The sequence below is a fragment of the Haliotis rubra genome, unplaced genomic scaffold (genome assembly GCF_003918875.1).
Source record: "Haliotis rubra isolate DU_JTF1 unplaced genomic scaffold, ASM391887v1 Scf126, whole genome shotgun sequence".
Taxonomy (NCBI): domain Eukaryota; kingdom Metazoa; phylum Mollusca; class Gastropoda; order Lepetellida; family Haliotidae; genus Haliotis; species Haliotis rubra.
Window position 1 is genome coordinate 1,938,643 of NW_025765181.1, and position 14,828 is coordinate 1,953,470.

Here is a 14,828-nt window from a genome sequence, read left to right on the forward strand (position 1 = left end):
TGATACATGGTTAAGATATTGGTTAAAAAAATTAACATAACGGGTATCCGGGGAAGGGTACGGTAATAGGGGGTTGGGTACCCAGTTGGAAAATTTGGACCCGTCCCAGCCCTATCTGCCTGCACCTTTCTTTTCAAAATCCATTGCCTGGGACTTTTGTTTGTTTGTAAGCCTTATACATTTCAGACACCATTCTCTTCCCACAGAGGTTACTCCTGTCATATCTTCCTACGTAACCTCTGTTCTAATACGACCCTTTCATGGTGTGACGTTCAAGACTCGTGATTGGAGGCAATCAGATTTAGTTGTGCAATCAGCGACGTTGTTTCAAAAGTGATCATTCGCAAGGTCTCGGTAATTTCCGTATGCTTCGAGAAAAACTCAATTTCTTCCCCTGCGCAAGCGCAAACGTTTCTTCTAGACAGAACTCAGTCATGTTATGTCGGATCAGTGGCGTCTCCATCGCCCTCGTTGACAACGGACAAGCTAGTCATTAAACGTCTTGTGTGTAACATCAACACAATTCCCCGGCAGATGGGGGATATTTGTGGCCCCACATTTGCTTGTGTTAGTCAAGTTGAATCTAAGTCGATGTAACACGTGTTCAGATTGGATAGAAAGAAGGGAGATAATTCGTGTTGCGATCTTTTGCCGCTAGGGGATTTTACGAGAACCGGGAAATATGGCCGTATTAGAACAGTGGTTCGTAGGAAGATATGACACATGCCTACGATAATTCCACCTCAGTCAGTAAACGTGACCAGGTATGCTGGGTATGCTTGTACATCACTGAAAATCACAAATATATCTGGTTTGCTGACATTGTCGACCACACAGTCGAACGTATCATGAGGTGTTTTGGGATCCCTAGGGGGAGGGTGCTTCATCCCTGACTTCCCCGCAGTAAAATCCCCAGTGAGCACTCGAGCCTGGTACATCCGCTTGTGTCCCTGCTTATCCTTCTTTGAGTACGTGCCTTGGGCCGAGTAACTCGAGTTGCGAGCGAAGTATACGCCCTCACCATACATCACGGCTGAAAGAAAAAAGGAGACTGTCGCAAGTCGTTCATGTGCACAAGCATCTAAAAAAAACAATTAGTCCGACATCACTTGTTAGTTCTACACAAAACACTGTTCTTGTTCCTGGATTTGTGGATCCGATGGCTACCTGACAGGGCAGTCTGTAGCTCACCTACATATTTATTACTGTTTTTGCAAAATATGATCTTGAAGATGTACAAGGATTTATACACTAATACAACAAAGCTAACTGTATACAAATGTAAATAATTTTCAAAATGGCATCCTAAATGGTATATCATATATCTAATGCTTTGGCCAAACCAATTCTATTTCTTGTTTTACAGAATTTTGTCCTCAGCCAATCTTAAGGCCGGAGGGAAAAAAATAAAAAAATAAAATCACAAGTCAAAGCAAAAACCCACGTGAGTGTCCATGTTAACTCTTTTGGTTTGTTTATATCAACTAAAATAAGTTGTGTGAGTTTAGGTTTCACTTATATCACACAAACATTAGGATTTTATTTTTTAAGTAGGGAAAATTAATTATTATTTTTTCTTATTCTTGAAAAAATACATCCGACAGATCCATAAAACAAGAAATAAAATTGGTCTGGCCTTATCATATTTCAAAATGCTACAGTAAAGAATGGCTGAAAGAGGGCCAAAATAGGAAAAATGTAATTTTCTGAATAAAATTGATATATTATACTTATCCTGACTTATGCTTATTTGCTTGTCTCCTTCCTCTTGCGAACGTTAGTGGAACACTTGTTTCTCCTATTGAAGCTCCCTTCAATAAAAAACAGACGTAAAATCACTACTCACCAAGAGTTATCTGTTGAGCTGTTTTGGCGGGAAACTGTGGCGCCACCGTTCCCACATGCTTCACTCTCTCCTGATTATGAGCCCGACACTAAAATTTGCAGGGAAATCCAAAGTGTCTGGTGGGGAGGTTGGGAGGGCTTACCTCATGAGTCAGGATAAGTATAAAATATCTATTTTATTCAGAAAATTACATATTTTCCCTTATCCTGACTCATGCTTATTTGCTTGTAGAATCCGTCGGATTTGGTGGTGGGTGAAGCTACTTCTGGATTTCATGTAGTGATTTACGTCATATATACCCCCCTATGGGAACTTCTTATTGGCACTTCTATTTTACTGCTAGTCTCTGCTGCTGCTGCGACCCTGTACTTCCAGCTGCCTTTAGATGGTGGGGACCACAATAGTTAACGTTTGGTCCTTTCTTCTGTTAACATTTTATGTGGATTTTGAGACTCCATCTCTTGATGCAAGCACCAAGTGGAGAAGCGACCCTTTCCTGTACGAGTATCCTTACAAGTACTGGGTCCCATCACTTATGCTTGTCCTTAGACGTGCATTTAGACTTTAAGCAGAACTCTCCGGAGTGTAGGCTTTTTTCAAGTCATGTGATAAAAGGGCGAGACTTTGTCTCAACGCCTTTGAGGGACTGTCAGCTGTTGTGCTACAACCAGCGGGCCGAAATGGTGAATGCCGGAGATGTCCTCGGTGGCGATGTCCCTCAGGTAGTGGTTTGCAAACACCATGTCCGATTTCAAAAGCAGCCCTCCATTATCGTCGTGATCGAGCAATTCCCATGTAGAAGCGAGTGTTGGCGCCAGAGCTCTAACTTTGTGTGGGTTGGAGGCTTTTGGAGGATCAAGTCCTGCTGCTTTGTAGGCCCGTAGTATGACAGTTCTGATCCAGATTGATATATCGTAGTGCGGGGAGACCTCTGTCTGTGGCGCTGTTGATATCGGGGATGAAGAGGCGGCTTGAATTTCTGTCTCCTGATCCTGGATCTTTGTAGGTATACTTTCAATGCTCTGACTGGGCACAAGGATAGAGTCCCTGCGTATCTTGTGGTCCAAGGGCGGATGATAATGCTGGGGCGTGGAATTGTCTGTCCGGTTGACCTGGCAGTTGATTCTTTGCTATGAAGTCCCATCTCAGTCCCATATACCGGTGTTTTGATTTTCATCAAATCGTGTTCTCTAAAGTAGTCAGAGCATGTATTTCCGACATCCTTGCTGCTGTTGCTAGGGCTAGCAGGAACAGCGTCTTATGTGTCAAGAATTGAAGGATGTCCTCTCTAATGGTTTAGTAAGCGTCACTGGTGAGATGTCGTAGAACAACGTTGAGTCCCCGCCGGAGCTTTAAATCTCTGTTGTTGGTCCTCCAATTTATAAGAGCGAAGTAAGGCCAGTAACTCTGGTACTTTCGTCAGCTTGGCACCTGTCCTCATGGTGATGACTGAGCTCAATGCCGCTAGGTATGTTGAGAGTGTTGACCCTTTTAATCGCTTTGTTTGCCGTAGGTGACAAAGGAAGTCCGCCACTTGAGTGTGTGTCGCTTTTATGGCTGTAAAACCGTTCCTTGCAGCGTATATCTCGAAGCTTCGCCACTTGTCGTCGTACAAGTTGCGTGTAGACTTGCGTAGAGCTAGTGTGACTGCTTTCGCTGCCCTGGCGGAATATCCTCTCTTGTTCAAGCACGCCTTGATACAGTCCACACGTGTAGTCGGAACACCCCTGGGTTGCCGTGCGCCTGCTTTGTGTGAGGATGTACTAGTAGATTCGTCCACTCTGGTAGTTGCAGTTGAGGTGGTCCTAGTTCTTGTATGAGAATGGGGAACCATACTCTCGCTGGCCAGTAGGGCGCGACCAAAATCAGTTGGAGGTCCTTCGTCTGGCTGATTTTCTGCAACACCCTCGGTATTAGAGCTGGCGGTGGAAACGCGTACGCGTTTAGTCCTTCCCAGGATATGCTTAGAGCGTCCGTTGCCCATGCTTGTGGATCTGGTACTGGTGAGACGAATGTTGTCAGTTGATTGTTGAATCTCGTGGCGAAGAGGTCTATTAGCGGTACTTCCATCTCTTGGATGATCTGCTTGAAGATCGCTGGATGTAGCATCCATTCTGTTGGAGATGGTTGCGTTCGGACGGGAGAGGGCGTCTGCTATCACATTCTTGGCTCCCGGAATGTGGCATGCTCTTATGTGGATGTTCAGATCGTCTGTTAGGTCGAACAGTTGAAAGCAGAGGTCCAGGAGGTTCGATGACCGTGTTGATCCTTGCTTGTTTATGTAGAACGCCACTGTGGAGTTGTCCGTGTGCACCATCAGATGAGCATTCTGTAGAATGGTGGTCCAGTGGAGTATGGCGTTTTACGACTGCTTTCATTTCCAGCATGTTGATGTGCAGACCTTCCTCCTCTTTGGTCCATGTCGGCCGACGCGTCGTTGTCGAGGTGTGCTCCCCAACCTTGGGTGATCGTCCGCGTAAAGATGTGTCTTGCACTCCGGCTCTGCTAAATAGGTGCCTCCGCAGAACATTCGATCTCTGGGTCCACCATAGTAGATGTGGTGCGTAGTGCGTCCGGGGAGTCGAAGGATTCGGATCGTCTAGATGAGCATTGGCGAAGACCTGTAGTGGCGTAGTTGTAACCTCCCTCTGGCTGTCATGTCTTGTGCTGGCGTGAGGGAGACCAACAGACTCTGCCATTGTCGTAGTGGCCACGGAGAGAGTAGAGCTTGCGAGATTGTCTGTTGTATCTTGAGCCATCGGTCCTCTGCTACTACTATGCGGTTCTGTGTCGTGAGGAACCAGATTTCTAGGAACTGCAGGTCCTGTAGGTTCTAGGTAGACTTGAGGAGATTCACTAGCCACCCCAGTTGTGTAAGCACTCTGATGGTGAAGTCCAGTTGTAGTCTGAGATGCCTGGGATCTTGATGTACTTGAATCCCGTCGTCTAGGTAGAATGCACTGCGTAGACATTGATGATGTAGATATGTGACTATGGGCTTCGTCACCCTTGTAAACAACCAGGGGGCCGATGACATTCCAAATGGCAGGACCTTCCATTGGTAGTGTTGTCCGTCCAGTGTAAACCTGAGGTACTTCCTCGAGTCTGGATGTACAGGAATATGCAGGTAGGCGTCCTGTAGATCTATGCTGGCCATGTAATCCATCGGACGGACGAGGTGGAGTAATTTAGGTAGATGTATCATGCTGAACTTGGGAGGTCTGCGTAGATAATCTCTGTTGAACGCCCTCATATTGTAGATGAGTCAGAACTTTTCTTTGGAGTTTTTCTTGGGTACTAGGAAAACTGGGGAGTAGAACCCTGGTGTGATGTGGTCTTGATCCACCACTTCTATGGCTTTCTTCTCTAGTAGAGATGTAACCGCCTCTCGTAGCCTCTCTGTCCGATGGGTCTTGAAGTCGAACTTGTGAGGGTCGACTGTTAGCGGCGGAGCTGCTTGTAGTTGTATGCGATATCCGTCTCTTAGGATGCGGGATACAAATGGATCTTGAAGTAGTCCCCAGTTCTCCAAGTATAGTTGAAGGCGTCCACCCACTTGTGAAGGTTGTGCATGCGGGAGCGGCTGGGGTGGAAGACTCCAGTCGTTCGAACCCCTCTTTCATCGTCGATGATCCCTGAAGCCTCTGGGTGCCCTGCCTCGTCAAGTCGTCCTCTATAGTTGCGGCTGAAGCGACGAAAAGTCCTTCCCGGCCCTATAGGTGCTCATTTTTTTGTCTCTTGCCTTCTGGAGACCGGCGAACTTCGACTTGCCCGAGTAGAGCTGGGATGTCTGCCTGATGGCACTGGCCAGTGTATCGATGGACTTTATCATAAGGACTTCTCTGGAGTCTTTGGTAACTTCCTTGGCGACGTCGTCAATCTCTCCAGCAAAGATGGATGGAGTCGACCATGGGGCTCTGTAGAGGGACTGAGTGAAGCGTTCACTCCAGTTGCAGGATGCGAGGAGACCTTGTCGTCTTGCCAAAGTCAAAGCTGCGGAGATGGATGATAGATGGTCCGTCAAAAACTGCTGGTCCTTCTTCTGCATGAGTAGCGCAGAGTAGATCATCCGGTCTTCTTCCGCAGTAGAGTCCCTGAACTTAGCGATGAGCGTCTTGTTTACTGTCCTGGATCTGTTGAGGCCGAAGAACATCTGCCTGGTCATCGTCTCTATTTGAGCCAACTTCTTGTCGTCGATCTTATAAGACTTGACCTTGGAGTCGTTGATGACTTTGTAGTTATCGTCAATCTCCTGCGCTTTCAGGAATGGGTCCATGTTGGGGAGCGAGAACTTCTTGGCGTTGAACTGTGGAGGATGCGGCGCCTGAGATTTCGTGGCCTTCTTGAAGGCTGCGTCTAAGTTCTCCGGAACCTCCGAGATGGGATCAATTGGTGGTAGAGTGATCGTGTCGACGTCATCGTCCTGCATCAGGTAAGTCTGGCCTACATTCTCTTCCTTAGAGGGTGACGCTAAGTCCAGACCGTTGGCCATCTGATCTCCGAGTCCAAGACGATGATCCCACCGTCGTCCTCTGTGACAGGTGCGCTGATCAGGGAGTGTTGATCCTCCTCCGATGGTGATCTGTGTGGTGACCTTCGCTGCGGCTGCGGAGACCTGCGTGGGGACCTGCGTGGAGACCTTCGTGGAGATCGACGTGGAGAGGAGCCCGGTGAACTGCGTCTGTAAGGCGACCTGCGTGGAGACCTGCGCGGAGGTGAGCGTCTCTTGGTTCGTGAATGCCTCGGTGAATCCCTCGACGATCTATGCGATGTTGAAGATGTCTTTGAGGCTGTGTCCAAAGCCCTTCGCGAATGCCTTCGCGAGTGCTGATCATCTGATTCGGCATCTGGGGATAGTGTGTCCGCCGGCGCAGGCTGGTTGGCGTGAAGATCTGTTCCCGGTCGTCACGTTGCTGGAGGGCCTCTCCGAAGTGATGTCTGCGTTGGAACCTTCGCGAAGGTCCGGGTCCGCTCTGTGGGCTGGTTGTTGATCAAGCGATGCCCTTTCCAGTGCGAAGCGCCTCTCCATCATCTCCATGATCTGCTGTGAGAACTCCTGCATGAAGTCCCCCGGGTTGAATGTCTGCGGTGAGAGATGAGCTGCCCTCTCTGCGTTGGTAGCGATATGGCCCAGGGATCGCTCATCTGCCGTCAGTGTAGATACCTCGGACTGCGTAGACAACTGCGCTGATGTTACCGTTGCTGAGGCCCGCTTCTTGCGGTGATGTATCTCGGGGATGATGAGTGGCGGCTCATCATAGAGTCCTCTTTCCGACATCCGGACAATCTCGGCCGAGAAAGTCCTGGTAGTCTGCGCAGACGTCCCCGTAGAGTTGGTTGTCGTCTTAGGGGTGTGTAGCCTTTTCTGGGTAGAGGATGGCTTCTTTTTCTTAGTCTGCGATGACGGGATGTCCGGAGCGGCAGCCCTCTTCTTGGAGGTGGCGGACAACGTCCCACGCCCGTCCCCCGAGGAAATCTCCGGCATCACTTGAAGGAAGAGGTCGTCTGACATCAGTTGACCCGTGAGGGACCAGCCGGCTTATCCATGACTTGAAAAAGGCGTCTTGACCTGTCTGCAGCACGTCTAAGTACGCAAAGAAGGTATTTATTAAATGCAAAATTGGTTAAATGCTGACAATAAATGCAGGGTGAGCTGGAAGTACATGGCGTAGTGCAGCTAGGGCACAGTTGATGCGGGTCTGCAGCAGAGAATCTGAGTCTACAACGAAAACAGGATTTCATGAAATGTAAACAACTGAACAAACACAGACAAACCGTGAATAAACAGTGCAAAATACGAATAAATTTCAACCCATATTGTAGTAAGATACTTCCTAAACCTCTATAAAGGTAAAATAAAGGGTAATAACTAATTAATAAAAGGATATAGTGCCGTATAGGAGACCCAGGCGCTCTCCCAACCGCTCACTAGGGCGAAGAAGGAGAGAGTGAAGCATGTGGGAACGGTGGCGCCACAGTTTCCCGCCCAAACGGCTCAACAGATAACTCTTGGTGAGTAGTGATTTTACGTCTGTTTTTCATTGAAGGGAGCTTCAATAGGAGAAACAAGTGTTCCACTAACGTTCGCAAGAGGAAGGAGACAAGCAAATAAGCATGAGTCAGGATAAGGGAAAATTGACATTTTTCAATATGGGGGACAGCACAGACATCTTATATAATCAGGATAAAAGGCTTTAGGCAAATTATAATGAGGCAATTGCTTGTATTATTTCAAAGCTTTTGATTTTGTGGAGGTGAGAAAATCTCTGATGGGTAAATAGCATCCAAGGACAGAAATGTTTACAACATGCAGCACATTGAAAATTGCAACTTCCTTTTGAAGTTATTATTGTGTGTGTAGCCTTACCATTCTTGCCGCAGTAGCTGCGGTCGAATCCATTAATGTTGATGCTGATGGTGGCATCCTCACTGGTGCCGTGCCACAACATCCTTTCACTCTGCCGACCAGGTCTCTTTGCTTCCTTCGCCTGTTTCTCCGCCATGTATTGTATGTGTTTGTGTTGGTTCTGTATCCGCTCAATCTGAAACATTACATAATCTGATAAACTCAGCTTCCATTTTGCTCCATTTTACTTTTAGTTTATGTCTGTTTTCTTTGATGTACAGATCCATCAGTCTTCTGGGGTTACTGCTTATTTTTTCTGTTGATGAGAAAAAAAAACACACTTGAAAATCGTTTAGGATTTATTTGTTTGAATGTTGTTAAACATGATGCTAATATTGTAATATACCTTTCGGTGAAAATCTTGAGATTACAAGCCAGTTGGTTATATTTAACAATTTAACAACAGATACAGCCCATACTCTCGTCAGGTCTTTCGTTCTATCTAGACTGGACTATTCAAACAGCATTCTGATTGGACTCAGCTCTGCACACTTGACAAAAGTCCAGAAAATCCAAAACGTAGCAGCCCACATCGTATCCCTAACATCTAAAAGATCTCATATAACCCCTGTCCTAACGTCTTTTCACTGGTTGCCCATCCAAGCCAGAATCGAATTCAAGACCCTGACCACTGTGTTCCAATGTCTACATGACCTAGCGCCTCAGTACCTCTCTGAACTCATCTCAGTGTACACACCACCACGACAGCTGAGATCACACCAACAGTTCCTCCTAACAACACCCCCTGTCCATCTCAAGAACTATGGTCACAGATCATTCAGCTATGGTGCTCCTTCATTGTGGAACAGTCTTCCCAGCAAAACAGCAACCTCCCTTGACTCATTCAAATGTTCATTGAAGACCCATCTTTTCAGGAAATATTACGTGTGACTTGTACAACTGCTGCAGTTTCTAGGTGTACACATGGGGCGCCATGAGCATACACTAGTGTGTGGATACAGTGCCATACAAATGGACAATTATTATTAATTATCATTATTAACGGTAGTATCAGCATCGCTGCTTGGATCAGTTGGGATATGATGATGTGCATCAACAAGCCTTACCACCCGATCCGTTACTTACCTGTTACTTACCTATTTCGTCACTCAGGGCTTGTTGGAAACCTGGATCTTCATGTATCTTCAGTATACAACCTGTACGAGGGTTGGTGGGTTGTCTTTAGTGACTGAAATATCTGCACTTTACATTACAGGCCCTGGTTACATTCTCCTATGAATATGCATGAAGCCCACCTTGTGTCCACCATACTGTGATCTTGATGTGGCTTAAAACCATACTCACTCACTTACTCACTCACTCACTCTGTAAAGTCTCTTATTGTATGCTCTTGCCAAGATATGCTTGATCATTCATTTTATTTTGTACTCACAGACACGATGGTATGTGGTCCCATCGACTGACCGAAGTGAGTCGCCACATCGTGATATTCCTGGCTTCCCGGCATGACCGGGATCACCTCGAAGTAGCTGTCTGGTGCCATGGGAGTCCACTCAGGAGGGGGCAGCAGGTTCTCTTAAATCACAGGAAACATGGGATGTTTTTCAAATCATACCACAATGTTTGCCTGTTTCAGAGGCATTCCAGATTTATCATAAAGTCACAAGTATGGTGAGTGAGTGAGTGAGTGAGTGAGTGAGTGAGTTTTGTTTTATGCCCATTTTGGCAGTATTCCAGCAATATCCCGGCAGGGGTCATCAGAAATGGGCTTCACACATTGTGCCCATGTGGGGAACCGAACCTGGCATGATGAGCGAAGAATTTAACCACAATGCTACCCCACTGCCCCAAATTTCAAGAAGGGGTCAATGTGTGGGACCATTAATATGATGTTGAAAGGTTTCACACATTGTAGCCCACTGCTCCAAGTTTCAAGATGGGGTCAATGTGTGGGACCATTACTATGATGTTGAAAGGTTTCACACATTGTAGCCCACGGAGCACCTTTAGAATACAGCACCACAACTTCTCGTGAGGACGATCTCTGCCGTAGGTCACATGTCATTAAGACAAGCAACCAGTTTGTGAGAACCCGTCGGACGCGAACCCGCGACCTTCGGATTGTTAGCTTCGACAGCTAACCGACTGAGCTACGTCCACACTGTTGCACAATGTGCAAATTTATCGAGTCATTCCTGTGACGTCACGGAAATCAGCGGAAAGAGTCGAATAGGTCACGGACAATTACGAAGGTTACGGGTAGACTTGGTGCCTCGTGATTTTATTCTCCGGACAATTGCGAATGGATCCGATGCCATTTGGCACACTTTCGTCCCATTCCGTAATCTACAAATTAAGCGTGTGGCGTGGAATGAGCCGATATGCCTCAAACTGAAAAGGGTTGTTGGCGTCAGGCGTCAGGCGTAGATTTCCACGGTGCATGCATGAATGACGGCGCATTTATATAAATCTGTGATTTTGTGACAGAAAAGTGATGTAGGGAACACTGTAAGGATAATGTGGATTGCACTAAGGAGCGATGGAGACATGAGCATGTGTAGTGGCGGTGACGCGAGGGTGAGTTAGCCTTGAATGATTACTGAACAAAATTTTATGTTGCGTGTGAAAGAGGCTTGAGTGCAAATTCCAGGCCAATTTCCATTAGCCCAAAATTTCAACATTAACCCATTTCATAATGTACTTTCGACGTTTTTGGTTTCCCGTTTTTGTGTGAAAAAAAAGTATTAAAATGCAAAAAGGAAGAACAACAATGGTACTCACGTATTACACCGGACATGTACCTGCTATATTGGATTAGGTCCCTAACCCTAACCCTAAACCCTAAACCCTAAACCCTAAACCCTCAGCCCTAACCCTAACCCTAACCCCTTGAAATATTCCTAATAAATAGAATGCATTGACCGAACCGGCACAAACACGACTGACGTGTCTAGTGTAATGCATTATTACCGCTTCGAAAAATAAAATACTAATAAAACACTTTTCTATGTAATGGTGCAAATTACTGAATGACAAAAATATATATGTAAATTAAAAAAAATACAAAATACAAAATACACAAAACATAACACCTCAGCAGCCCGTAATACAAATAAATATGAGCGTATTAGTGAAAAAAGAAAAATATTTCAAACTGGTGCTTGCAAAATATTGAGCATCCGCCGGTATACAACTACTGGAAACTCTCAACATCGTTGGGCTTATGCAATGACATAGCTCGTAGAGATGAAACACCAGTGAGCGGAGCTTATACACACTCGCTGAGCCAGACAACCGTGTTGCCATGCAGGCGTCATAGGGCATTGTATCGAGAACGTGCTTTCGAACAAAATCACATTACATTACGTAAAAGGGTATTATGACGTATTTTTAAAGTTTGTGGTGCTGTATTCTAAAGGTAGGCCTAGCCCACTGCTCCAAGTTTCAAGATGGGGTGAATGTGTGGGACCATTACTATGATGTTGAAAGGTTTCACACATTGTAGCCCACTGCTCCAAGTTTCAAGATGGGGTCAATGTGTGGGACCATTAATATGATGTTTAAAGGTTTCACACATTGTAGCCCACTGCTCCAAGTTTCAAGATGGGGTCAATGTGTGGGACCATTAATATGATGTTGAAAGGTTTCACACATTGTAGCCCACTGCTCCAAGTTTCAAGAAGGGGTCAATGTGTGGGACCATTACTATGATGTTGAAAGGTTTCACACATTGTAGCCCACTGCTCCAAGTTTCAAGATGGGGTCAATGTGTGGGACCATTAATATGATGTTTAAAGGTTTAACACATTGTAGCCCACTGCTCCAAGTTTCAAGAAGGGGTCAATGTGTGGGACCATTAATATGATGTTGAAAGGTTTCACACATTGTAGCCCACTGCTCCAAGTTTCAAGATGGGGTCAATGTGTGGGACCATTAATATGATGTTGAAAGGTTTCACACATTGTAACCCACTTCTCCAAGTTTCAAGAAGGGGTCAATGTGTGGGACCATTAATATGATGTTGAAAGGTTTCACACATTGTAGCCCACTGCTCCAAGTTTCAAGATGGGGTCAATGTGTGGGACCATTACTATGATGTTGAAAGGTTTCACACATTGTAGCCCACTGCTCCAAGTTTCAAGATGGGGTCAATGTGTGGGACCATTAATATGATGTTGAAAGGTTTCACACATTGTAGCCCACTTCTCCAAGTTTCAAGAAGGGGTCAATGTGTGGGACCATTAATATGATGTTGAAAGGTTTCACACATTGTAGCCCACTGCTCCAAGTTTCAAGAAGGGGTCAATGTGTGGGACCATTAATATGATGTTGAAGGTTTCACACATTGTAGCCCACTTCTCCAAGTTTCAAGAAGGGGTCAATGTGTGGGACCATTAATATGATGTTGAAAGGTTTCACACATTGTAGCCCACTTCTCCAAGTTTCAAGAAGGGGTCAATGTGTGGGACCATTAATATGATGTTGAAAGGTTTCACACATTGTAGCCCACTTCTCCAAGTTTCAAGAAGGGGTCAATGTGTGGGACCATTAATATGATGTTGAAAGGTTTCACACATTGTAGCCCACTTCTCCAAGTTTCAAGATGGGGTCAATGTGTGGGACCATTACTATGATGTTGAAAGGTTTCACACATTGTAGCCCACTGCTCCAAGTTTCAGAGATGTGGGACCATTCAATGTGTGGGACCATTAATGTGATGTTGAAAGGTTTCACACATTGTAGCCCACTGCTCCAAGTTTCAAGATGGGGTCAATGTGTGGGACCATTAATATGATGTTGAAAGGTTTCACACATTGTAGCCCACTGCTCCAAGTTTCAAGATGGGGTCAATGTGTGGGACCATTAATATGATGTTGAAAGGTTTCACACATTGTAGCCCACTTCTCCAAGTTTCAAGAAGGGGTCAATGTGTGGGACCATTAATATGATGTTGAAAGGTTTCACACATTGTAGCCCACTGCTCCAAGTTTCAAGATGGGGTCAATGTGTGGGACCATTAATATGATGTTGAAAGGTTTCACATTGTAGCCCACTGCTCCAAGTTTCAAGATGGGGTCAATGTGTGGGACCATTAATATGATGTTGAAAGGTTTCACACATTGTAGCCCATTGCTCCAAGTTTCAAGATGGGGTCAATGTGTGGGACCATTAATATGATGTTGAAAGGTTTCACACATTGTAGCCCACTGCTCCAAGTTTCAAGATGGGGTCAATGTGTGGGACCATTAATATGATGTTGAAAGGTTTCACACATTGTAGCCCACTGCTCCAAGTTTCAAGATGGGGTCAATGTGTGGGACCATTAATATGATGTTGAAAGGTTTCACACATTGTAGCCCACTTCTCCAAGTTTCAAGAAGGGGTCAATGTGTGGGACCATTAATATGATGTTGAAAGGTTTCACACATTGTAGCCCACTGCTCCAAGTTTCAAGATGGGGTCAATGTGTGGGACCATTAATATGATGTTGAAAGGTTTCACACATTGTAGCCCACTGCTCCAAGTTTCAAGATGGGGTCAATGTGTGGGACCATTAATATGATGTTGAAAGGTTTCACACATTGTAGCCCACTGCTCCAAGTTTCAAGATGGGGTCAATGTGTGGGACCATTAATATGATGTTGAAAGGTTTCACACATTGTAGCCCACTGCTCCAAGTTTCAAGATGGGGTCAATGTGTGGGACCATTACTATGATGTTGAAAGGTTTCACACATTGTAGCCCTATGACTGCTCCAAGTTTCAAGATGGGGTCAATGTGTGGGACCATTACTATGATGTTGAAAGGTTTCACACATTGTAGCCCACTGCTCCAAGTTTCAAGATTGGGTCAATGTGTGGGACCATTAATATGATGTTGAAAGGTTTCACACATTGTAGCCCACTGCTCCAAGTTTCAAGATGGGGTCAATGTGTGGGACCATTAATATGATGTTGAAAGGTTTCACACATTGTAGCCACTGCTCCAAGTTTCAAGATGGGGTCAATGTGTGGGACCATTACTATGATGTTGAAAGGTTTCACACATTGTAGCCCACTTCTCCAAGTTTCAAGATGGGGTCAATGTGTGGGACCATTAATATGATGTTGAAAGGTTTCACACATTGTAGCCCACTCTCCAAGTTTCAAGATGGGGTCAATGTGTGGGACCATTACTATGATGTTGAAAGGTTTCACACATTGTAGCCCACTGCTCCAAGTTTCAAGATGGGGTCAATGTGTGGGACCATTAATATGATGTTGAAAGGTTTCACACATTGTAGCCCACTGCTGCCAAGTTTCAAGAAGGGGTCAATGTGTGGGACCATTAATATGATGTTGAAAGGTTTCACACATTGTAGCCCACTGCTCCAAGTTTCAAGAAGGGGTCAATGTGTGGGACCATTAATATGATGTTGAAAGGTTTCACACATTGTAGCCCACTGCTCCAAGTTTCAAGAAGGGGTCAATGTGTGGGACCATTAGCCCACTGCTATGATGTTGAAAGGTTTCACACATTGTAGCCCACTGCTCCAAGTTTCAAGATGGGGTCAATGTGTGGGACCATTAATATGATGTTGAAAGGTTTCACACATTGTAGCCCACTTCTCCAAGT

The 14,828-nt window shown here is 45.5% G+C and overlaps 1 protein-coding gene across 1 annotated transcript in view; it reads right to left on the bottom strand.

Moving 5' to 3' along the window:
- Window positions 1-647: 647 nt before the first annotated feature.
- Window positions 648-14,828, bottom strand: part of LOC124266526 (protein mono-ADP-ribosyltransferase PARP15-like) — a 33,168-nt gene continuing 18,987 nt past the window's right edge. The window contains exons 13-15 of the mRNA XM_046701320.1: window positions 9,646-9,788; window positions 8,214-8,388; window positions 648-1,033 (exon numbers count right to left, since the gene is read on the bottom strand). Of these exons, the coding sequence (XP_046557276.1) occupies window positions 744-1,033; window positions 8,214-8,388; window positions 9,646-9,788 (608 nt within the window). The 3' untranslated portion in view covers window positions 648-743. The remainder of the gene's footprint in view (window positions 1,034-8,213; window positions 8,389-9,645; window positions 9,789-14,828) is intronic.